This window comes from Furipterus horrens, unplaced genomic scaffold (assembly GCF_987537825.1).
Source record: "Furipterus horrens unplaced genomic scaffold, mFurHor1.1.pri manual_scaffold_4, whole genome shotgun sequence".
Lineage (NCBI taxonomy): Eukaryota > Metazoa > Chordata > Mammalia > Chiroptera > Furipteridae > Furipterus > Furipterus horrens.
Genome location: NW_028327174.1, coordinates 12013475 through 12038453, shown reverse-complemented (window position 1 = coordinate 12038453; position 24979 = coordinate 12013475). Strand labels below are relative to the sequence as shown.

The window sequence follows — 24979 nt, the reverse complement described above, 5'->3', positions numbered from 1 at the left end:
TTGACTGTCTTCTGGAGTGTGGTGTGGGTTATGTAGTAGTTGGTCAAGGACAGAAAATTATTATCTGAAAAATTAGCCCCCACCCTTCTTTTAGTGGACATTGTGCCTTGTTGACATGAAAGTAATGGGCTGTCAGAAGGTAAAGATCATTCCCTATTTAGACAGGAATTATATTGCCTGTATTCTTGACAAGGCAGGTCTGAGTAGGTAACGTTACTTTTAACATCCTTGGTGCTAATCAGCCTCAGCAGGATCTCCTAGAGTGTATCCTAGAGTAAAAAAGAGTGCTTTGGGGGGAAAATGCTAGCAGTGACTCTAAGTAGTAAGTTCTTAATACTGCCACCATTTAGATCTTATAAAGTTGACATCTCGATCAAGTATTTGAAGCCAAGATAGAGAAATCATACTTTAATCTTTCCCTAATTATATATAATTATAAATTAATCTTGCTCTGTGTTTTCCCATTCCATAAAAACTGTATTTCCATATCAGTCTAATATTTTATATCTCTCCATTTGCAAATTAAAATATACCATTTGAGAAGTCTCATATTAAATGTAGGTAGAAATTACATTAGGCATTTTTTGTGACCCGGGGATGTAGACACAGTCAACTTAGACATCTCTTGAGTACTTGTGGATGGTTGATAGTGTTGCAGCCAAATGTGAACTGTTGCTTTTGTTCAGTAGATGACCTCTGTGATGATACCCCGCAAGCACTAGCATGCTACTGTAACAAGAAAGAGCAGAGAAAAAAGGAGGACACTGGTCCTCTCCCAACAGTATGGGAAATAGAAATGCTAGATTTCAGGAAAGCACCATTTGTTTAAAAGATCAAGGACCGTGATGTTTGATACTGTTATTGTCTGGGAAGATTCTGTACTTGGGCCTTACATCCCTCATCTTCTTTAGCATGTGGACCTGGCCTGCACTGCTCATAGGAAGGGTGTGTTAGTATTGTCAGAATAGTCACCATTGTGAAATCTCTGTTTCTTAAACATTACTCATTACAAGTATAAATATGTGTTTCCCATCTGTTTGTTTGGTTGGTTTTTTTTTTTTTTCCTTACATTTTCCCTACTTTCAGGTGAAACACAGTAGTGAGATGTTTAACTTGTTAACTTAAAATACTTATCTGGATGGTCCTTGTGGACATAGTGGTTAATAAAGTACTTCGCAAGCAAGAGCTCAAAGAACTTTTTCCCTAAAAGTTGTTATAAAAACTTTTTACCAATCTAGTGAAGCTTATAAAATCAGGGTCTGAAGGGACCGCTTACTCTCCTATCTATCGTTCATCAGTCAGTGTTACTGGGACCAGGTTCTGCGTTTCTTATGATGCATTTGTTCACAAGAGTTGTTAGTATTGGCAAAAGCAGAGAAATCACCCTTCATCCAATTGGCTCTAGGCCCATTGTAGAAAATGTAAGTGGAGTCTGATTAATGCACCAAGGTAACGTGTAATCCTTGAGTGGAATCTGAAACCAAGAATTGTATGGAGCTTACATTCAGTCCATGGGAGACACTTAATATCACAACAGTCCTTTTTGTGTCAAAATAAATGTATTTAATGGGCTGGAAATGGCTTTCTGTAATTAACGCACTTAGCCAAAATATACTCATGGAATCAAGTTACGTGCCAAACAGTTTTTTGGTGTATATCAAGGCATGTTTGTTATAAGTTTTCATATAAACTTTGTTATTGTATCAAAGAAAAATCAAATTTCTAAATTCTAATGTTTATACCTGTTTCTTTTATGCCTCTGAGCAGGGGGGCCCCTAAACTGTTTATGTGGTATAACTGACTGATACGGTTTTTACATCATTCCAACTGTCGGTTGAAAGATGTGTATCTAATGACATTTGGCTCATTTTAGACCAGCCAGAGCCTCTCAGGCAAGGTACCTAGGGGTCTAGGAGTCTCCAGAGGAATCTTTAAAGAACTGCTATACAAAGGGGCAGAAGGATGGGATGGCCAAAGTGGGCAGCACTTTCAGATACCTCCTTATACCCTTAATACCCCACACTAGTTCATAATCACATTCAGAAGCTTAAAATCATTATGCTAAGCAACTTGGGTATGGCCTTCTTGACTATATTTCTCTCAGCAGTAGCTAGAGCAGCAGCTATATTGATTGTTTCTTTTTTTATTTTTGTTTTTTAATTTATTAGTGTTAGAGAAACATCGATTTGTTGTTCCACTAATTTATGCACTCATTTGTTGCTTCTTGTATGTGCCCTGACTGGGGATCGAACCCATAACCTTGACATTTCTTTAGCACAAGACAAAAGACTTTTTTTTTTCTTTTATTTGTCAAGGTTTGTTGTGCTGCTCTAAGTCAGGTCCCATTATAATTGTCTCCATATATCAGGACTATACAAATGAAAAGATCTTTGTTTTTAATATTTATTGACGTAAATGAGCCAGAAACCAGGATTTGGAAGATTTTTCCTTTGCCTAGTTTGGGCTGTGGTGGTGTAATTATATGTGATGGGACCTAATTAGCATTTCCAGGAATGAGAATTTATTTACTGTAAGCTGTCATTAAGCAATCTAAATTCAGATCTCTAAAAGATCAGAATCGAAAATAAAATCATTGCCACTTTCGCCATATACCCTGGTTCCTACGTGTACCAGCCTTTGTGATATTTGCAGCCGCACCAGTTTTATACTTTCAAAATTGAGTTCTCTATTTTTCTTTCATATTATAATTTAGGTAAATGGCCAGCAAGAGGCCAGGTGTGTTAGATGAGCTACAGGGTTGGTCCACATTTCATTTGCTATAAATTTATAACCATATTTTGTATATCCTTTATAATCAAGGATTTCAGTCTTAATCCAAAAGCCCAACATAGGAAACAGTTTAAAAAGCAGTATAATTTAAATATAAAAAGATATTTTGAAGTTTTTTAATTGCCTAGTTGCAATATGGTATTTATATATGTGTATATATTCTGTATATGTATGATGACACATGATAGACAATAAATATTTGATAAACATGTGAAAGAGTGACACCAGATAGCCTAGTTCTTTGCACTGCTGATAGAATACAAAAACTCAGATTAAAATGTTTTATAATTTACCATCTTGTTTAATGTGGAATTACTGTTATATTTTTACGGTAATTCTCAAATTACCTGAGACATTTTCAGCCTTAGTCACCATTGATCAACACCTCTTCAGAATATCATACACCTGAGTCTATCTATAGGAAACTGCACAAAATACCTCATTGTTGCTTGGCTCCTTTAGTTAACAAAGATTGCACACGCCACTTCTTGGTAGTGATTTAATTGAATAAACTCATGCATCATCCCAGGCCTCTGGCTTACTTACTTCTTAGCAAGTGGCTTACTTATGCTAATAATAATAGCCCGTATTTATTGAGTGTCTCATATGTGCCAGGTACTGATATTACCTCATTTAATCTTCATAGCAACCCTTTGGGATAGGGTTATCCCCATTTTACAGAAGAGGAATCAGTGATATCAAGTGCTGTGTAGGGCATAGTTCATGCGTGGTCAGGTGGCCTGACTGCAAAGCTTAGGTGTTTTGTTGTTGTTTTTGAGGCAGACAAAGCAAGTTTTACTGCAGTCTTCACTTCGCCTTCTTATGGGGCGGAGGGTAAAATATACATAATACAAAATTTACCATTTTAAGGACCACATGTAGGTGGAGTCATATACCATATTTGTCTTTTTGTGCTGGCTGATTTCACTTAGAATAATGTCTTTAAGATTCATCCATAATGTAGCATGTGTCAGAATGTCCTTCCTTCTTAAGGCTGAATGATCCTCTGTTGTATGTACCACCCTAAGTTTTTCTGTCAGTGACACTTGGATGGTTTCCACCTTCTGGCTGTTGTGAATAATGCTGCTGTGAAATGGGCAGACAGCTCTCTGTTCAAGCCCCTGCTCTGACTTCTTTTGGGTACATACCCAGGAGCAGTATTGCCAGGTCATATGGTAGTTCTGTGGGGGTTTTGGGGGAGCCGCCCAATGACTGACATAGCTCACTCTCTCACGTCCTTCGAGCCTTGCCTCAGATCCTGTCATCTCAGTGAAGCCTGCTCTGTGCCCGGATTAGAAATTCCAGCACTCCCACTGCCCCCGCTCTGCCTCGCACTTCCTTGCATTGCCCTGTTTTTTCAGAACCCTTCTAACGTACCATACAATTTATAAGTCCGTTTCCCCCACTGGGAGATAAACACTGGGAGAGAAGAGATTTTTTTTTTTTTCTTTTGGTCTCTTTGTTCATTGAGGTGTCCCAGAATTAGTGCCTGGCACACAGTAGGCACTCAGCAAATTTTGTTGAATAAATTGAGTTGTTGAATAAATTTTTTGAGTCAGTCAAGCCTCTCTCAACATTGGGGTGCCAAATGACTGAGGCTCCCATCCCCACCAGGCTCCACTTGTCGTTGGGGAGTGGGAGCCAAGGAGCAGAATTCAAGAAAATTGGGGCATGGTCAAGTTCCACTCTAGCTCTTCTGTCGTTTTGTGGGGGACAACTATTCTGGAGAGGTTTTCCTGGAAAGACATTTCTAGCTTCATTTGCAGATGATGTCTCCTTTCCCATCCCATCTGTCTCCTTCTTTTCTAATCTGGGTTCACAGATGCCTTTTCCTGAAATCTCTGATTCCTTTCCTAGAGGTTGCAGTTGTCAGACCATAGGTTAGATTTAGCCCACACGTAGGTTCCGCTTGACCTCACCCATGTTGTGTTGGTTATTTGGGTTTTGTGTTATTTTATTTTATTTTATGTAATACTGCTTAAAATAATTACTTGCCAGCATTTAGAATTCAGATACTTCATATGAAAATCTAGGTTTTCAGCTCCTTTTGAAAAAGCGGAAGTTCTTTTAACATTCTCATCTTACCTGCCTAGCTCTGTAGAGATTGGACTTTATAACCCCTTCTTCAGCCAGAATGCTTGAGAAAAATTTAATCTATGCTTTTTAGAGATAGAAATTAACTTTTATCTAGCTCAAGGAAATTTAATGGCTTTTTGGTAAGTGACCTAGCGCTATTGGTGGCCCAATGTAACAACAGTTTGAAGAAAGAGCAATTCTTGACATATATTTCAGCTTTTATGCATATGTCCATTTGCTCATACCCTTTTAGTATATCTTAACCCTTTTGTCTCCAGGCCCAGAGCTGCTGTCAGTTCATATAATGTCCTGTGTAATATAACATTCCCAAAGGAATGCCACACGTAAGAGTTTAGATATGTATTGTCACCTAACTGGAAGACAAACGTAATCATAGGATTAGAGTGCTGAGAAGAGGAGGAAGGGAGCAGAAATAAGGTGTGAAAAATCATGATAAATATAAAATTACTCAATAAAATATCCACAATTAATGTACTTGAAACATCTTAAGACTCAGCATCTTAGAACAAAATAAAATCCCAGAATTTCATAGGGTTCAGATCCTGAAACCCAGACCTTCAAGTCTCATACTACACCGTTTGAGGTTGTAAAGGTGGCAACGGTTTGTTCCACTGAAAAGAACCTGTTTTATGGAAACACACATTATTGTTGTGGTGACTGTTACTTGTTTTCTTCTCTGGGGAAGGAAACTACATGCTACAGGTTTGAAGTGGGGAGCGAGAGAGGAGGCAGCGTCCCGGTGTGTCCCGGTGTACCTGCCACCCCCAGCTCACTGGGCCACCTTGTGCTCGTTGTGGGGGTGTTTACATTGCAGGGGCAGAGGGGGTGTTTTTATTGATTGATTTTTAAATAGAGAGAAACATCAATTTGTTGTTCCACTTATTTATGCATTAATTGGCTGCTGCTTGTATGTGCCCTGACCAGGGATCCAACCCGCAGCCTTGGCTCTAACCCGCTGAGCTACCTAGCCAGCCCGGGCCAGGAGGGGGCGGGGGCGAGTTGGTTGTTAAATGAAACCATGAAACCTGAATCTCTGGAGCGACTTAGGAGGACGGGAATGTTTTACTCCCTAAGTTAGGGATAGTAAGTTCTTCCTCCACAAGAATGAATTTCTGGCTACTGCTTTTATGGTGAGTAAGCACAGGGTTTAGTGACTTCAGTACCTAATTTCAGAGCAAGCTGTTAAATGATTTTAGCAGCAGAGGACTTGAGGTCAGCTTATGGAAAATGGACATCATTTCCATTAAACCCTTAGAAGAACCAAGAAAAGAATCCATTGTGCCCTGATCCAGGAACACTTACCCTGACCTTTGTGTGCTGAGGCACGTGATGGCTTGTGCTAACGTCACCATATTCTAAAGCATTCTGTGGGTCCCGTTTTTTAAATCACTCCTCCATAGACCTTTAGGAGAAACGCCTTCACTCAAGAGACAAACGAGCATACATAGTTATACATCTACCTTCCCTTACACTTTCTCCTAAGACTTTATTTCCTTTGCCTGGGAAGTGGTATGTGCCTATGATCACTTTTACTTATTTATTTATTACAAGACTAGTCGTTTTTCTAATTTAGCAGGTGGCAGTAGAGAAACCAGTGAAAACATGTCCTGTTGTTACAATTACATTTTCAGTGTGGCATCTGGGTCCATCTGAAAAACTGTAGTTATCAGAAGCTTTGTGTGGGTCCTCTTTATTTTTGACTTTTGGGAAATATGATGACCCCATTCAGCGTTTTTTTAATGGCCACTAACTAGAGGCCTTTTCTCTGCTTTTATGAGCACCTGAAAAAAAGGAGAGGAAATAGTGGAGTACATTGAGTGTCTAAAGTAGGCACTCACTCTAGCCCAGCAGTTCTTAACCTGTTGTGTATCTGAGTTACCTGGAAAGCTTTAAAAAAGTAAATACAGATTTAGCTGGTCTCAGGTGAGACGCCTTTTTGTTTAAGTTTCCCAAGTGATTCTAATGAACAACCAAGGCTAAGAATCACTGCCAAGCCTGTGGTTTTCAGATGGTTTACCCTGAGTTCCGGAGTTCCTGAAAGTGTGCTAGGGGCTGCCGTAGGAGTGTAGACAAGCCCTGACCCACGTGGCTCAGGTGACTGGGCTTGTCCTGCAGAGCTAGGGGTCGCAGGTTGATTCCTGGTCCAGGCCCCATGCCTGGGTTGCGGGTTCTGTCCCTGGTTGAGGCATGTACAACAGACAGCCAATCAATGTTTCTTTTTCACATCCATGTTTTTCTCCCTCTCTTTCTCTCCCCCTTCCCCTCTAAAAATAAACAAAATCTTTATTTAAAAAAAAAAAAAAAAAAAGGAATGCAGACAAATAAAGGAGGCTGTTGGCCATTTCTGTTTCTTCTGCCTGCGCAGTTCGAACTTTTGTCTATTTTATATACCAGACCTGTAGGCGGGATTTCATTTGTTAAACAAGAATGGGAGGATGGTTTCCACTGCTTTGAAGGAAGAACGTTTTATAACCATGGCTCTAGACACAGGCCTTACGCAAGAATAGCAAAACAGATGTTTTAGGTCTGGTTTTCGAGGATGATGAGCACTGAGGCCTTTCACAAGAATCTCTTATGTCATGGAGCCTGTGAGGAATGTAGCCAAAGAAAAGGTAATTGTTTAGTAATAGATAATAGTGCCTAGTGGCCTGGACCTTATTCCAGATGAGAAGAGCCCTGGTCAGTAAGGAAAGTTAACTTGCCCAAGTAAATGTCTGAAGCTCACCGCCAGAGGACCTAATTGTCACAGTGTCTTTGTATTGGCCCACATGATATTTTTCCATTTGGACTAGCATTCTAGTCTCCAGTTTACTCTCAGTCCCAACACTCCACATTGTTTACACTCAGTCAGTTCACTTGTTTGCTATTTATCCTGAAGTCCTGTCCCCTGAAAGCATTTGTGTTTGTAGACCCTACAAAGCAGTTTGTTAGCAATTTGCTGTTTTCAGGAATATTTTATTTGATCATTAATAACAAACTTATCTGTACTTGGCTGGTACAAATAGCTATAATTGCTTATCCATTTCTCCAGAAACATATTTAACTTACAGATATTTAGCAGCCCTGGGAAGAATTATCTTTACTTCGCTTTCTAAAAGAAAAGTAGTGTGGCTTTTATATAAGAGGATAGCTTGTTTGGTATTAGAACTTCATACAAAGTTTATGGAACATATTCATTTTAAGTATTTTATTAAATCTATTTCCAGAAAGCCATATGTATACCTGTCTCTTGGTAGGCTAGATTTCATTCCTTTTATATGTAGGTCAGATCAGATTAATTAAAATTGTTCTTCTGTTTTATCTTTTATTATTTAAACACTCATTGCCTTCTATGGTCTCACTAATGGACTAATTTCCTGAGGTTATAAATTGGCATGCTTTCATTTTCAGATTTCAACCTCTCTGTCATCATTTTTCCGATTTTTTTGATATATGTTTTATGCTGTATTACAAAACAAATTTCTCCATCTCTGAAATCATTTGTCCCTTTTTAATTAATGAATAAGCTGTGCATCCAAGGATATTTAACCCTATGGCACTAAATTTCATATTTTTAAAAAGCAGCTGTGCCTTATTATTTTTAAGTTGGCAAGTTACTTTTACTTTTTCAAAAGCAATAGTTAATGCCCATTTCCCAAAGCAAATTACTAGAAAAGTAAATCTAAAAAAAAATTTCTATAGCAGTTTAATATCATAAAATTGCAATTATTGCCAACTTTTTGGCAATTATACTCTTTCTTATTGTAACTTACAACTTGGACCAGAAAAGTATAGAAAGAGCATAATTTTAAAACATACAGCATAACTTTTTTTTCTTTTTGTAGCATTAATCTTATCACTGGTCATTTAGAGGAACCAATGCCAAACCTTATAGATGAAATGACAGAAGAACAAAAAGAATATGAAGCCATGAAACTTGTCAACATGCTTGATAAACTTTCCAGGTATTGTATTCCCGTCCATTTTTTGCTTGGTTTCTAAAAATGTTCTATTTCTTTGTCTCTCGCACTGAGAGGTACCCTAGAACAGCATCTCTGGAAATCCGCGCTGATCGGAACAGGGTGGCCCAGGCAGCAGCAGTCAGGTCTTTCGGCTCCTGTGGTTTCCTCCACGTGCCGCTTCTGGATGTGCGTTCCTAAACACTCAGACTCCCAACGCTGGGACAGCACCTCCTGCGTCACCGTGACATTTAACCAACTAACCTCCCTGTCTTCAAAAAGATGCTAGAAGTTAGGTTCAGTGATTTTGCTGCTGCTTGTTTTTGTTTCTTTTAGTCTGTTTTGGTTTTTGTTTCAAATCATGATGCTTATTTTTTCTTTTTTTGATGTGCAAATTTGCAAATCTGTCTTTTTGGGTTGCTGCTGAAACTGAGAATTCTAAATTGTCATGCACCCAACAGGAAAAGTTAAAAGGGACCGCTCAAAAGGCTTCTCTGAAAGCACGTGCTTGTATTAATTAGGGGTTCTAAAAACAATCCCCCTTCTCGCTTCACACCTCCTTTCCCTCCAAAAATAGTCAGTTCTGAAGATAATTAAACCAAGTATATACTAAGCAGCAGCTAGTCATCTTGGAGGAGTTATTAGAAAATACCAATTCCTTTCACACTTGTCTGAATTGCTCTATTTTCTAATCATACATTGAGTCACTGTCTCCTTTAAGCCATCTTGAGTGAATGCTTCTGTGTGTTGGTGGCAGCTGTCACTTAAAGGTGAATTTCTTCTGTTTTTCTCCTTTTCACAACCATGTAAAGGCTAGTACCCCCTCTGTTGAGAGTAGTAGCAGCTGGACTAGGAAAGCCAGCAGTTAAAGGGAAAGGCGGGACAAAGAACCAAGCAGGGCCTAATAGAGCAGGAGGCTTGGAGGAGAAATGTTTGAAAACGTGGGGAGCGTGGCAGGTACGGATGGGTGTTCAGACCTCTCCAGAGTCGGAGCTTCTTTCAGGTGATGCTGGTAATGTCGTAGAAGTTATCTAGAAGTAAGTGATTTCATCACCCACAAAGCTAGTAGGATTAGAACCTAGTGACTTCCAATTAGTCTTTTTAAACTTTCATTCTTTCCCAAGGTTAGAATTCATAGTCAACTGACAATGCTCACAGTCTTCAGAAGACATTGTCTTCTGTTTTGTAGATTACATTCTCCATGCTTTTGATAAAACAGACATATGCCTTCCCTGAATGAATTCACAAAGATACTGATATGGCAGACCTACAGGAGGCAGAATAACACGTTTGGAATGAATATATAAAAATGGAATTTGCACTTGGCTATTTCCAAAAGGACCTGATGAAACACAGTGGTGTAAGTAAGCATAACAGTTAGGAGGAGAACAGACAGAGTCCCTGTGGTAGGAAGAATGTTAATAGGACCTAAGTGGAATATATTAGTGTGTTAGGACAGTAAACCAGTTAATTACATAAATATTTTCATAAGTTATTTCAATAATACGAGTTCTTAAAAGATTACACAGATGCTAGTCAGCTGGCCCATATACCTATGAGTCAGCTCCCAGCTAAGAAAATAGGAGATGGGGGTAGAACCACCTAAGATAGTGCTGTGTAACGCAGGCACTCGACTTACTGAACGAGACCAGATCATCTCATAAGGCATCCCTATAACAGGGACAGAAAACAATGCCAGGTCCTTCTTGTAATCTCAGGGAAATCCACATATTCTAGAGGCTGCCAACAAACATACACAAACGGCAAGCCTGAAATACCAAGCTTCCACTTAATTTAAACTATGCCTCAAAGAAAATACATACCCAGAAGCACCCAGCAGAGAGATGCCCAACCGAAGGGGACACTGGCTTTTACATTTATAACACAGAGCAGGTACATCTTGTGGTGGCTTTGATGATACCGATTTTGCTATTGAAGTTAAAGCTAAAGGCAACTTTGAGAAGAGTCCTAAGTCACAAGCGTTTTGCATGACGTGTGGTGGGTTTTTTACACTGTTTGTCTCTATGTACTTTCTAACACTTGCTGTCACTAATAGCAGTCAATGACCAAACAGTGTGGAGATCAGCAGTGGGCATTCCAAAGCAGGAATGCAAAGAATGAAGCCATTCTTTATGCATCTTATGTGTTTGTCTTAAGTTTCTCCTCTCTTTTCACTGTTGTTGGTTTTTGCTTTTGTTTGTTTTTGTTTTTTGAGGTAAACAAGAAGCCATAAAGCCAAGGTAGACCTGCATGCAGTACAATTCAGGGAACATTTCTTAAGCAGCTGTGCTGTGCAAGGCGCTGTGCTGGGGAGATGAGGGAGACCGGTGAACATGACAGTCTCTTCCTTTGGAAAACTCAGAGCTAATGAAGGAAATGACTGTAGTCTAGAATACAAAGTAGATGAAATAATAACAAAATAAGGTCTATGTTGAACTATAAGCACCCAGGAAAAGGAGCAGTTCATTCTGTCCAGATGAATCAGGGACTTTTTCAGAGGGACAGTAGCATTTGTGCTAACCCCTGAAGTGTAAGAGGTATTTAATAGGCACATGGGGAAATGACCATTCATGGCATGTGGAGGGAAACGTACTCTTGTTACTAAGATAAATCTCTGGTGCTCACAACTACATCTTCCTTCCAACGAGCTCAAGTTATTTTATCATTATTTGATTAATATGTTATCAGATTTATCATTGGGAAAAGCCAGGCCCAAAGAATTGCCCCAAACATTTTCACACTTAATGTCTGGTGATAATCCATTTCCTTTAACGGTTTACAAAACACTTCACATACATTCTCTTTCTAGCTCCATAGGAAATTGAAACTAAGAACTTCATTTGCCAGAACGCAGGACTTTTGCTCTGTCCCCTGTGCTGTACTGTGTCTGTCTGTCAGCGTCAGTGTTTGCCAGAACACTTCCCAGCCATCCTCTTCAGCACTGTGCTGCTGCCCAGTTCCCGCCACTGTCACTCCGAGGACATTCTGCGTCCCACCAAGTCTTCATTGCGCTGAAAGTGTACTGTAGCTTTGTCCGATTAACTTTCCTTCTCAAAAATGGGATCATTTTCTCCTGGGCCTGAACTGAAAGGCATGTGAGTGAAGGACAGAGTTGGAGGTGACGTGGCCAATGAACGGACACTAGACACGTCCTTTTTTCCGTCCGTAGGGGAGCAGATGTGAAGGACCTGCACCAGGATGGTGGTTAGCAACAGTGGCCCGTGCCAAAGCTCTTACCAAAGCGATGACTAAGGTTGGTCATGCCAAGTACTGTTACTGAGCCTGGTGTAGGGGACAGGTGATACTCCCAAAACTGTAAAACCACCAATGCAAAAATTAAAATCACATTTTCATTTTGCCTTTATGCTGGACAGAGCCTCTGCCTCAAGGAGCTTACCGTCTTAGCAGCTTTATCGCACCTAGATTTCCAAGGGCACTAGAGAGACTGGTGCGCCGATGTTTTTCTTCCCATGGAATACCAGCTGACTCAGTAGGATTCCAGATGGTTGGTTGTTTGCTTGTTTGTTTATTTATTAAGTACAAGGGTTGGTTGTATTTGTGACAGGTCTAGACAGAGGGCCTGGAAGTCTTAAGAGTTCGAGAATAACCTGAGCCCTATTAATCCCATCATGTCTAGCTAGTACAGTGCCTTGTATCCCATGGTTTCCCCAGGGGGTGAGGAAATAACACGGCTGAACCCCCAGTCTGTAGGTCAGCTTTCTACTCTGTAAAATAGCCTATATTGTTTAAGACTTTAAAATATACTTTGGGCAGTTCCGTTTTTTTGGCCAAATGTCATAAAATTCAAGGCTAGAAAAGAATTCCAAAAGAATTTGTTGGCCCGTGACTGGCTAATTTAAATATCAGGGAACATAATTCCTTTGGTATAGGAAGATAATTATAATATTTATCAAACATAAAGAAAGGCCTGAGGCATGAGATTATGGAAAGCTTCATTTGACATTTTTAATGTGAGAGCAGAGGTGAAAAGGGGGATGAAATTTGCCTGCCTCTCTACCTCCTCTTTCTCTAAATTGAAAAAAAAAAAAAAAAGCCCCTGCAGTTTTAAGCGGGAGATCAGAACAGGGACTGTGTGTGGTTAAGCAAGTCCAGTGTGGCTAATACAATTGCATTCCCCTTAGCGACAGCATACAACTCATATGTAATAATGCAGCCTCCTTCAGAAAAGGGGGGAGCGAATTGATTGGCTTAAGCTTAAACTAACCAAGGGAAATAATATTTCAGGTTTGTTTTGACTTTTCTAATCCCCTTTAGTTTCTTAGTTGGGATCAGGACTGATTAGTCTTATACCCCACTCTTTCCCCATCACTGTGTAACAAGGCGCATTGCCCTGTTGCTTGTATGTTCTATCAAAGCCCTTTAAAATTTACCTTTATGTAATAATAATTTTCCCATTTCTTCCTTCTTACCCAATTAACTAATTAGTTAATTATTGCCAGTCATTCTGTGGTATTTGGGACATGGCTGTCTTAATAAATGCAGGTACCGAATACAGAATAGTTCTTTTTAACTCAAAGATTATTTTTAATTTTACTAAAGCTTGGACAGCTGGTTTATGACTAAAAATAGTAAATATGTAAATTTTTTTCTTACAAATAAGTTAATTTGTTTACAAAAATAACAACTGTGATTTTACCCACCTTTTTGATGAGTTAGTCAAGGAAATGCTTTTCAGGTGCATTTCAGAAATGTGGTCCATTTTTAAAGCACTGTGGTATCGATTGTAGGAATGGAAGTATAAAGATCTCAGTTATTTACATCAGAAGATCGTCTAGGTCTCCACTGTCCAGTAGTGTAAACACCAGCCGTATATAACTGTTGAGCACCTGAAACATGGTTAGTCTGATGTCCTGTAAGTGTTAAATGCTCAGACTTTCAAAGACTCAATACAAAAAGAGAATGTTTAATATAGATTTTTACATTGAAATAATATTTTTGATATACTGAGTTAAACCAAATACATTAAACGTAATGTACCTATCTTTTCTTTTCCAGTGTGGCTACTAGAACATTTAAGATTACATATCTGGCCTATATTTTATAGCTTACATTATATTTACGTTAGCACTGTTCCACATCATTAACATACGCTATAAGGTTGCTTGCAAGTTCAATTAAGGGAACTTGGATCCAGGTAAATTAATATATCTTTAAAGTAGCAGGGGAGGATTAAGTTGAGAAACTTGATATTATTTTGTTAGGTTATCGAGGGCCCCTCCTTTGGCTGGACAACTCTTAAGGAGCTGCCTTTGTATTGCCAGTTGGTAGTCATTGTCCTTTAACTTTGTAGTAGGAGTGACTGCCATGAACTCTTGGTTTAAGCACTAGCTGGAATGGCTTCTGTCCGTTAGAGAACTATCAAAGAAACGTAGCCTCCGCTGGCTGTTTGCTCTCTTAGTTACCATCCCTGTGTAACGCGTAAGCCTTCCTGCTTGGGAAGAGCATAATAAGAACTTCTGTTTCTTACTTGATTCAACAGTGTCAGTTGGCATGCTGACCTCTTATTAATATTTGTTTTGCTAATTTGGACAAAAGGATAGAAAAGTTCTATAAAGAACTTTTTACCAAGAAATAATAAAGAACCACCTTTACTTAAGAAAAAAACTGAATTTTATTTTTCTAGCACTGTCCCTAACCTCTTTCTCTGCATTGTAACGTGCTGTTTAATATGAGGTGGGCAGCAGGTTTTTAGAAGCTTTGCATGTGATCTAACAGAATTGAGAACAATAATAAAAGACTAATATTTATATAGTGCTTTAAAGTTTTTTAAAAATACTTCCATATGTATCATCTCTGTTGATCATTAAAACAGCTCTGTGGATTGGATAGGGAAAGAGGTATTTTGCTGAAGAGTAAACCGGACCAATGAACACGTGACTGGCCCAAGATTAGGCATCTGGGTAATGACGTAGCTAGGACTCAATTCTCAGTCTTCAGATTCCAGATCATGTGTTATTTTGAAAATTGACAACACCACCCCACAATTTGTCAGTCTGATTATTTTTAATAAAAGACATCCTAAATTTTAAACAAGTGCAAAGCATAAAGACAGATAGTAAGCATATTTACCTGAGAAGAAAATTAAGATTTGGAGGACATGTATTCCTGCTCTTTCGTTCCATAGCTGATTTGAGCTCTTTTCAAATATCAGGTCAGGAGCTAAATAAATAGCCTATATTTTTAACAAAAGAAAAAACAGCTTTATATAGATGAAACCAGTAAAATTGCTATTATTCTATATTAATATAAGGTCTCAATCTTGAAAAGAGAATGATTATAGGTATTCTGACAACTTATTATTTAGTGTAATCACATTAGGAAAACTTAACTTTAAAAAGGCCTCCCTTTGGGACTGTTTAGAAAACTCCCAGTTGCCTTCACAAGGTGGAAGGACATGTGTGGACAATATGCCATATCCATTTGTCTTGGGGATGATATTTTTATGCTATATATTTCATCTTCCCAATTGTGGCTCAATCCCAAAGCATGATAGTGAGGGCTGAGGAAAGAGCCTCAGAATCATTTTTGAAAGATGCAGCCCGAATACCTAGAATTTGCTATGGAAAAGCCACCGTATACCTCCTACCTATTGGGTTAGTGGCTTAGTGGAAAATCAGTACAACCAGTCAGCACCAGGAAACCGTTAGATGGAAGACATAATGAAAGATGAAGGAGCAGGGTCCAAAACACACTTTCACAGTACATAACTCAATATGTTAACCAAGGCCAAAGGCTGTAATACTATTTCTGTGGGAAAAAAGGATTAAAAACACTTAAGGAATATCACAAGTTATTGGGAAATCCATTGTACTTCAGTGAATTATGGACTATTCCAGTGATCCTGAAATCTTGAAATAAGATGCACTCTCAGACCTGGAATTGTAGCAGAGATTACAGAGCTTTCTCGTGGCTGTCACAGGCTCCATTCTTGCTGACATTTTGGGGGAAGCTCTGTGTTAATTAAAAGGCTTTATTTATATACCAGTTTCTCATCCTATCTTTCAGATGTTTAAAGGAATTAAATATGAAATGGCTAATTTAAAATGTCAGGCTTCTTTTTTCCAAGCCAACCTTGCATTAAGAGCAGGAATCCCTGTGCCAAAGAAATGGTCCCCAATTATCCTATCCTGGGTTTTGTTATACATTGTACAGAAGTCAACAAAACAAGTATGTAACCGAACCTGCCTAAATAGCAGCCACCCTCATTAAAAACAGAGAATTAATCAGGGGGTGATTGAAGGAAGCAATGCCTCATAGGTTCCCCCTTTTCTTCCTTTCTAATCATAGAACAAAATATGTTACATAAAAGGATCGGAACTATTATGCAGTACTCAATTAGAGGGAGGTGAATAGGTCTCTAACATGCTGTTTTATCAAAAGAGCAGACCGGTGTTTGCATGACTGTTGTTTCATTACAGACCCTGTCATTAATTCCATGTGTCAATACTGCCCTGTAGTACACAGAGCAGACAAGAAAGAAGAGCCCTTGAAAACAAGGGAATGATTTTTGAGTCGTTATCAAGCTAAGTGGCAAGCGGGAAGCTGAAACTCGTATAGGTAAATTCGAAGGGACTCTTGGGAGATCTGCAAGTGGGAAACAAGAATGCATTTTACCAACTGCTTAATTATGTCCTGTTTTTCAACAAGTACACTTGAATTGAATGCTTTGTTTGTATTGCACAAAGACATGTGCTGCGGGCAGGAGTATTCTCTTGCTTCCAGGTCAAGTAAGGTGTCTTACACACATACACAGCTGACCTGGTCTATAATGTGCGATTGGGTGTGTTAATGTCTGAGCCCCAATGTTGCACTGTCATTTCTGGGGGAGAGAGTTACACAGGAACCAGAAGCCCTAAAAAATGGAACCTTTTCTAAGGTTCTGAGAAGTTATGTAAACCCAGGCCTCCCAGAGGACCATACTTACAGGGAGATGGTGGCTCAGGGAAATATTAAACTATATCTGGAAAGAAAAGCATACCAGAAAATTTTAAATATGCTATAAATCCCATAATCTCCCACCCCTAAATCTTTAAGTAAGTTTTCTGGGTGTTGTATTTTTTTTCTTTTTTTGGTTGTTGTTGTTGTTTTTGTTTTGTTTTTTTTATTGGTTTTCATTAGCAGTCCCAAGGGTTAGACTGGGGCAAAGTAGGCTTTCCATTCTTGGACGTGCTTTATCTGTGTCCTCGTGCCTGGCCAAACCCTTATAGATATGGTTCCTTATCGTTTAGTAAGATCAAATCTCTAAATGATGTTTCGTTCCAGTTGAACATTCTTGGAGGCTTATCTCTTCCCTGGCCAGATGCCTGATCAGATGAGAAGCCCGCCATGATACTGTCACAGTGCCTAGAATGGGCTCTTTATCCAGTAGCCATCACTGTACTTTTTGATGATAACGAGGGCAGTCTTAACTTGTGTTAAGGCCTGTGTGTAGCATTGAAGGTAAGTATGAAGGAGTTGTTGCTCTATGAATATCTTAATCCTGATGCACATTTCAGTACACAGTATCCCTGTTTAACCGTGATGTACACATATCTGACATCGAAGCCGTCCTTTTTGGATGGGACCTTCAGAATTTAGGACGAGTAACTCCTCATGAACGGGCCTGTTTATTGAGGGCCACGATTGAATTTAGATCCTTCCTTGTAAGCCTTGCCATTGCTTTGATTTACTTTTGTAATCATTCTAATCATCTGATAGTTTGGCAGAAAGGATTTCTGGTCTTGGTGTATGTCAGTGACATTTAGGTTGGATGTTGTGTTTGACTCTTAGGCTTAGAATATATTTATTAAAAACAAAGGTTTAGCAGCATTGAGTGTTAGTGTCTTAAACACCTAGCAGCTTTTTAAATAGATCAAAATTATTTAGTAGCCTAACATTTAGACTCTAGGAATCTTGGGGATCATTTGTCCAACCCCTTCATTTTATAGATGGGGAGACTCGAGCCCAGAGCAGGGAATGACTTGCCCAAGGACACCCAGCAAATTAGTGGAAGATCTGAAATTAGAATCTAGATGTCCTGATGCCCCATATGTAAGAAGCTGAATCTACACCAATTAGTGGTTGGGAGCTGCAGGGTGTGTGGTACAAAGGGGGCCTGACTTCTGCTGGACGTCACAGTGTCTGGTGATACTGACTCACTGGGGAGATAACTGATGACAGCTAAAATAATAGGAGAACGTTTCCTGACAAATGGTTCTCTACCATTCTCCTTTTATGCTATGGCCCGTGTATTATATCCTTTCACTGAGTACCTACTGTGTGCTCCATCCTGTACTAGATTCTCAGTCACAGCCAGACAAGACATGGACTCTGTTCTCAAGTTGCTCACAGTCTAGCAGAGAACGAGAAATCCCTGAAAGCATTATGCGGAATTTCCTGTAGGATGCTAATAGTACCTTTCCTAACTCTGTGGATCCTGATGATTCAAGTGAATCTTCTACCGCAAAATCTAGCTTTTCTCTTGGGCATGGTTTATTTATTAGGAGGCCCATAAAACACCATACCTTCCCTTTCTGTGAAAGTGCAAGATGATACCAACTACAGCGGAATTTAGTTCATAAACACTGTGGAGCTGCTGTCTGCAAGGCACTGTGCTAGACACATTGGGGTGTGAAAATTAAAGCATAAAGCACTTTCTTTTTAATGTGTCAGTGATGTTGTTTCATAGCTTCAAACTTTGTAATGAGAATTATTTTTAATAAAAAATATTCTTAAATGTAGGGCCCTTGAAATAGAAGACAAAAATATCTCTGTACTGTGACCTAGACTTGTCAGCCTAGGATTTCATGGTCTCCATTGAGATTCTCTTTTGTGCCCCATATCTGTTTTCCACTTTCTTCCCCTTTGCCTCATCCACGCGAGCCTGTTTGCCGGCCCTGCGCACACTAACTCTTGCTTCTGTGCTTTTGCTTGACTAATTATTCTGCTTCCGGGATGCCTTTCTCCCCGTGAGTCCATGTTCATCACTGCTGTTAAGACTCTGGCCCGAGGCCATCTCCTGCATGGAGGCCATGGTCAGCATCCCCACCTCCTCCTGTGTCCCTCCCACGTGCACGTGATGGGTAGAGCAGTGTTTCTGTGGTCTCCATTAGTACTTCCCACTCTCTGTCCACATCTTGCTGGTCTAGATACATCAGAGCTAATAAAAGGAAACAGTCCAGTATAACCAGTCATTTATCAGACCTTATAGAAGTGAGTCTCTATATCAAAGTGTTATTTTGCTTTTTGTGGGCTGTTAGCTATATGATAGAGACGAAGAATATCAGAAATGTTAATTTAAGATGGCAGTTTAAAAAGTAAAGCTGGGGTCTACAAGGAAAAATAATCACATATCTGTAAGTGAACCTCTCTTTTTCTGCTCCCAGACAGGACAAGAAATCTCCTTTGAACAAATTTCAGTTGTAATAAGAATATATTGATGGACTGTCAAGCTAGGGAAAGCAGGGTTTTCTTTGCCTGTTAATCATCTCAAGCTTGTTGATCTGCTGTTCTGTAATTCTTTAAATATTGTTTAATATGTGTATGTGTTCTATCTTCTGAACTGGCTAAAAGCTTCTTGAGGACAGGGACCATGTCTTTTATTTGCTGCTGCATATTCTTCTCCTCCTTAATTCCCAAAGAGAGTCCTAATGAGCTTGGGGAAACATTCCATCATCCCATGGTGGGAGGTGCAACTTACAGGTTCCAGCTCCATTCCAGCCACTGCACTGCACACTGTAGATGTATGATGACCCTTTGCCCTCATGACCACTCAGTGCAGAACTGTCCCAGTTCTGCAGCTAGAGTTTTCTGTCCTCGGTGCCCCAGGGCAGAGCCTTGGGCTTTCTGGCTCTGCTGTGTGTGCCATTCGTTATACCACAGTAACTACTACTGTTTAGGACTCCTTTTCAGGCCACAGAAGTCTTTCCCCTGCATTTTTATTACTACTACTGCTACCACCACTAGTACAATTGCCGCTGGTCCTTCCATCATCACTAGGAAGTAGGTAGAGCTAGTATTACCATTATTCCCATTTCACAGATGGGGAGACACTAAGAGACTTGCCCACGATCACACAACTGGTAAGTGGAAGAGCCAGGACTTTGCCAACAGACCTCCTGGCTCCAGATATTGTTGTTTCACTACGTCACGTTGCTACCTTAATGTAGTTGCGCGATGCACTACTGCGTGGCCAGTTACCACTGACACCTCTCCTGCAGAAGTGTCAGTAAGTCCAGGCATCACCAGGAGCCATGTGGAAAGGAACATAAGTCAGACCCTCAGGAGCTTCCATGTTAGTGGAGGGGTGAGACAAAGGGCCCCCCAAAAAAGTGAGTGCAAAGAACAGTCCACGAGCGGGAATTAAAATACGGGGCCCTTTATTTTGGAGATGAATTATTGGCCATAAAACATTTGGGTTGTTCTTAATTATTTCCATTGTAAAACTGGATTAAGGAGTAGGGACGGAACCGATGGGCTTGATTTGAGCACATTCCTCCTGGGTAGACTGAGAAGGCCAGCTCCTTGGGACAGTCGGCAGCCCGCGCCAGCGTCACGCGGTAGCGGTCGGGGTGGTGGCGTGCCGCCCAGCGGTCGTCTCTGCCTCAGTAGAACTTCTCTAGGCTCGTCTCCTCCTACCTGCCCCCGCCCTTGACCCCACCGCGCCTTCCTGTACTCAAGTCCGCCAGCCTCCTTAGACCTTTGAACTTCCTTATCCCTTAATGTTTGATTCCTAACAGATTGTCCCCTTTCCCCTTTTCCTTTTGTGTCAGTTACTAGTAAGTGGTGTCCAATACCAGCGGCCTTCAGCACAGAGTTAGGAAACTGTGTTACAAAAATAGAGACATGCATAGCGCACATCACTGCTGGAGCGCAGTTTCAGTGGAAACATTATTCTAGCTCTCCACTGAGCGTTTCTGCCTGGTTGTCATGCAAGGACCTCAGGCTCCTCCTGTCCGAAAGAGGTCAGCCTCTCCCCGCCAGCCCTGCTCCCTGCTCCGTTCTTGCTGCAGCGAGTGGCCTGACTGTCCAAGTGGCCATCTGAGCTGGAAGCAAAGGGACACTGTACTCCTTCCTCTCCTTCCCCCGCCAGCCCTCTGCCCCTCCAGTGGTCAGAGACCTGCCTCAGCAGTGTAGCCTTGTCTTCCACATCATAGCCATAATCCAGCTGTCTGCGTCCTCTCTCACACAGTCACAGCGACATCCTGGTGACTTGTCTCTCTGCCACCCGCTTTCCCTGCTCCGGTGTGTCTGTCACACACTGCCGGGGACAGTTCCCTCTGAGACCAGCCTGACCGGGCCTTTTGACAGGGCAGAACCCGAGGTCTGTCCTTAGGCATTTAGGACCCTGGACTGTTAGACCCCAGACTGCCCGTGCCGCTCACCTCCTGCTGTCCCTTCGCAGACCCCCACCGCTCCCCAAACGCTAGAGCCTGTCACAGCTTTGGAGAGCAGAGACAGAAAGGAACTCGACGCAGTCCGAGGGCTGCAAAATCACACAAGCAGATGGCACCACACAGAGCCCTTTACGCAGCCGCCTTTGCTGGCAGAGCCCCGTGCCTGCTCTGCTGGCAGAGGCCCCCCGTGGGGCACTGTCCCCGCCGTCCCCTGATGGGCGGGGCTCTGCTGTCCTGAGCTCCCCAGTTCTTTGTGCGCGGTTCTCTTACAACATTCTGTCCTGTTCTGCTCTGAGTTACTTTTCACGTACATATTTCACCTACTCAAGGGCAGCGGCTGTGCCCAGGCTTCCTTGTCTCCCCGGCGTGTGACACGGACAGACATTGAGCAGCCGGACTCAGCGTGCTCCTCCGGGGCAGTCAGAGCAGTTAGCCAGGTGCGCGCGCTGCAGAGGGCCCTGGGCCGGCAGGCGGGAGCCCCGTGTCCAGGTCCGGCATTGCCACTAGCTCTGTGACCTTGGGTTAGTCACTCAGGCTCTTCTTAAAGAGGGGGTTGGACTAAATGATCTCCAAGGCCCCTTCAACTTTAAGTTCTATGATTCTGACCCTACTTCTTGGATCAGGAAACATGTTTCCTACTGTATAATATGCAGGATCCTCAACTTAGCCTGTCAGCCATCAACGTGACTGATTTCTCAAGCTCTCAGAAAGTCTCCCAGTGCTAGCCTGAGCGGCCTGACTGGGCGACTGTTGGCTGGTCAGGGACCGCTGAGCTGTTCCTACCCCACTTCAGGGTGTTTCACTGCACCTGTAACACCAGCACGCCTTTGGGTGGCTGGTCCTTCCCAGGAGGGAGCCCTTCCCTGTGCTCACCTGAGGGGACGACAGGAGGAGCGGAGGCCTTATTGCTTGCGTTCACTCCGAGTCCCACCAACAGTACAGCCGCTGCCATGTGGGTTCTTGGTTGTGGATGTGTTCGGGGGTGCTGCCCATGTCCGTGAGAAATCACTTTTAAGCAGCTCATGTGCCCATTCAAGGCTCCACTTCAAGTGCACTGCTCACCTTCGGGGGCAGGAGGAGGACTAGGGTTAGCAGCTCAACAGGTACATTTGCCATAATCTCCATGTAATAAATCAGAGCCTGTGAAGAGATTAAATAAATCTTTCCTAATGCTTTTTGATTGGCTTAATCAATAATTAATCATCTTTAGATGAGGCTGTAACTTGTGGAGTAGATATAATTGGATTAGCTGGACAGGGGCAGTGGGGAAGCTTTGAAGAGATTAAAATGGCTGTCAGTCTCATAATTAAAGTGCCACAAACAAAAGCAATGGTGTTTTTACAAAAGAAGGAGAGAGAGAGAGAGAGAAAGAAGGAAAGAAAAGGGAGGGAGAAAGTTGGGGAAGGCCAACTGAATTGAAATGAATTAAGTACTTATGTATCGCTAGCTGTTGGAGACGCAAAATCGAATTTGACATTTTTTTTTCATTGAATGAAAGCTACACATATCAAATCAGCCATTTAATTGTATGCCTGGCCCACTGGGGCAGGTGAAATTTTGGTAGCTTCAACTTCACCAAAACAAAACAAATCCACAAAAGGAAAAACAAAAGTTAATTATTAAAAACAGAAGAGACCTGCTCCTTGTCCTGAGCCCATTTAGACCTTGACTTTTCAGACTTTTAATTGGCTTAGTAGGTTTGGCCTGTGTGAATGAAGTCTTTTATCTCCCTCTTTCTCTTTCCATGCCCCTTTCATCTTTCCTGTTACAAACACGCAGAGAGCTTGAGGAAAAATACTTTGGTTTTTAAAGACTTCTCCTTTTAAAAGGATATGGAGTGGGGCCGGAGGGAGGGGTGTGTGTGTGATGCTGGTGAATACTTTTTTTTTTTCTTTCTTTCTTTTATCTCTTTTTTCCAGAGAGGAGTTGCTTAAACCAATGGGACTAAAACCTGACGGGACAATAACGCCTTTGGAGGAAGCGCTCACCCAGTACTCAGTCATCGAAGAGACCAGCTCTGACACAGACTGAAAGCGTCACCTGCTCAACTCTCAATATTGCTTTTATCAGCATCTTTTCTCTGTAGCTCCAGGGGAATCTTTTCTCTCAAACATTTATGCCCTTGCTTTGGCTAGAAACACATTAACTGGTTTACTCGTTGAGAATCCAGCCTACTTAAGAGGTGACCTGTGTTTTTGCGATACTGAGGCATTCACACCGAGCTGCAGTTAGATGGAGCTGCGGGGCTGGCAGCGGGAGAAGAACGCCTTCGCCCCAGGATGGAACCGAAGGACTTCCTTCTGTAAAGCAGCCCTGGCCGAGTCTGGCAGACCCCTTCACCAAGATTCTTAGCAGAAGATTTAGCCGCGTCCTTCCTGTCACTTGTATGAGCTGCCCGTCTGAATCTCTCCAGCAGGCGGAGGCACGCGAGAAGCAGAATGAGCTGCTAAATAAGGGCTGAGGCAAGTGACTGGCTAGATCAGGACTGACTGCATGGAAGCCAGCAGCTGCTCCGTAAACCGAGCCCCACTCTTTGTTTCAATTTTGTATAAATACATAGAAATGCGCGCACACACGCGCACACACACACGCACACACACAGCCCCAGACTTGCAAACTGGTTACACTTTAAGTTTGTATGTCACTGATCTAGAACTTCAGAATACATTTCTCCCTATAAAGAGTTATAAGTGATGGCTTAGTTCTGAGGCAGCTACAAATGCCTATTTATTCCTTCGCATACCTGAACACTAGTCCCATAGAACTGAACCCCATTTGTATGATTGCATGGGGAGCATGCATTCTGAGGTCTAACTCAGGGTGCCAGGAACACATGTCCTCCAACCCAGCAGAGGGAATGGGGACTCCTGAATACTGGGAGTTCTGTGGCCTCTGCTGGGGCTAGGGATAGTCAGCAGCACCCTTTTGTACATATAGGTCATTCATATGTCACGTTTTAAATTGGGACTGTGTGTGTGCTGGTGTGTGTGTGTTCTACCTTTCTACCATATGATCAGTTTAATGGTAACCTTATTTATTTAAAAGAAAAGAAACACAAATAGTTACTATTAAACTGATTACGGCTGTTTATTTTTACTTTTAAAATTGGTCATATGAAGAAGTAGAAAATGAATCAGTGAGCCTAATTAATCAGTGGCTAAAGTTGAAAAGGGGTTGGTTTCCTTTTATATATGTATGTATGTTTGTATACATACATATATACACATAGATAATGTGCTTAACCACTGCCTTTTAAAACTTTAAATAAAACATTGGGGTTGATTCAAATTAGCCATCTGTGTGTGTTTCTTTACAGATATGTGGGATAAACAGTACTATTTCACAGTTAATGTTTTTTTAAAGTGCTTTTACGTCCATTATCTCACTTATCATAGTAGCCTTGTAAGGATTGGTACATGGAATGTAAGTGAAAAATGTCACCTGTCCAGAAGTCACTCCTCTGGCAAAACAACAAATCAGGAATGATGTTTTTAAATGCCTTTGAGCTGCCAAAAGAAATGTCAAACATTTCTTGCAGTTTACTCACAGGAGGAAGCCTCAAGAGTCTCTTTGCCTCTTTACTAAAATTTGCATACGTTTCAAACGTGTTCGTTATCTGGCTTTCAGGTCCACAGGAAAATAGCAAAGGAGGTGTGCTAGCTGGAAGGCAGGCCTAGTCACAGCAGCGAAGGCCAGCTGAGCACAGGACAGGAAGGCGGCAAGGTGTCGCAGATGGGGGCAGCTTGTTTCCCAAAGGAC

At 41.4% G+C, this 24979-nt stretch overlaps 1 protein-coding gene across 4 annotated transcripts in view; it reads left to right on the top strand.

Annotated features, from left to right (window-relative positions):
• Positions 1-24484, top strand: part of RIC8B (RIC8 guanine nucleotide exchange factor B) — a 100524-nt gene extending 76040 nt beyond the window's left edge. Inside the window, exons 9-13 of one of the 4 annotated variants that reach the window (XR_016510427.1) lie at positions 8712-8831; positions 11995-12078; positions 16265-16403; positions 17109-17285; positions 23140-23203. Coding sequence is in view for 3 of the 4 variants with exons in the window: in XM_090272565.1 (XP_090128691.1) it covers positions 8712-8831; positions 23140-23251 (232 nt within the window). In the remaining variant the exon portion in view is untranslated. Of the gene's footprint in view, positions 1-8711; positions 8832-11994; positions 12208-16264; positions 16404-17108; positions 17286-23139 lie in introns of those variants that run through there. The other 3 variants (XM_090272565.1, XM_090272566.1, XM_090272567.1) reach the window with 3 other exon arrangements.
• The last annotated feature ends 495 nt before the right edge of the window (positions 24485-24979 follow it).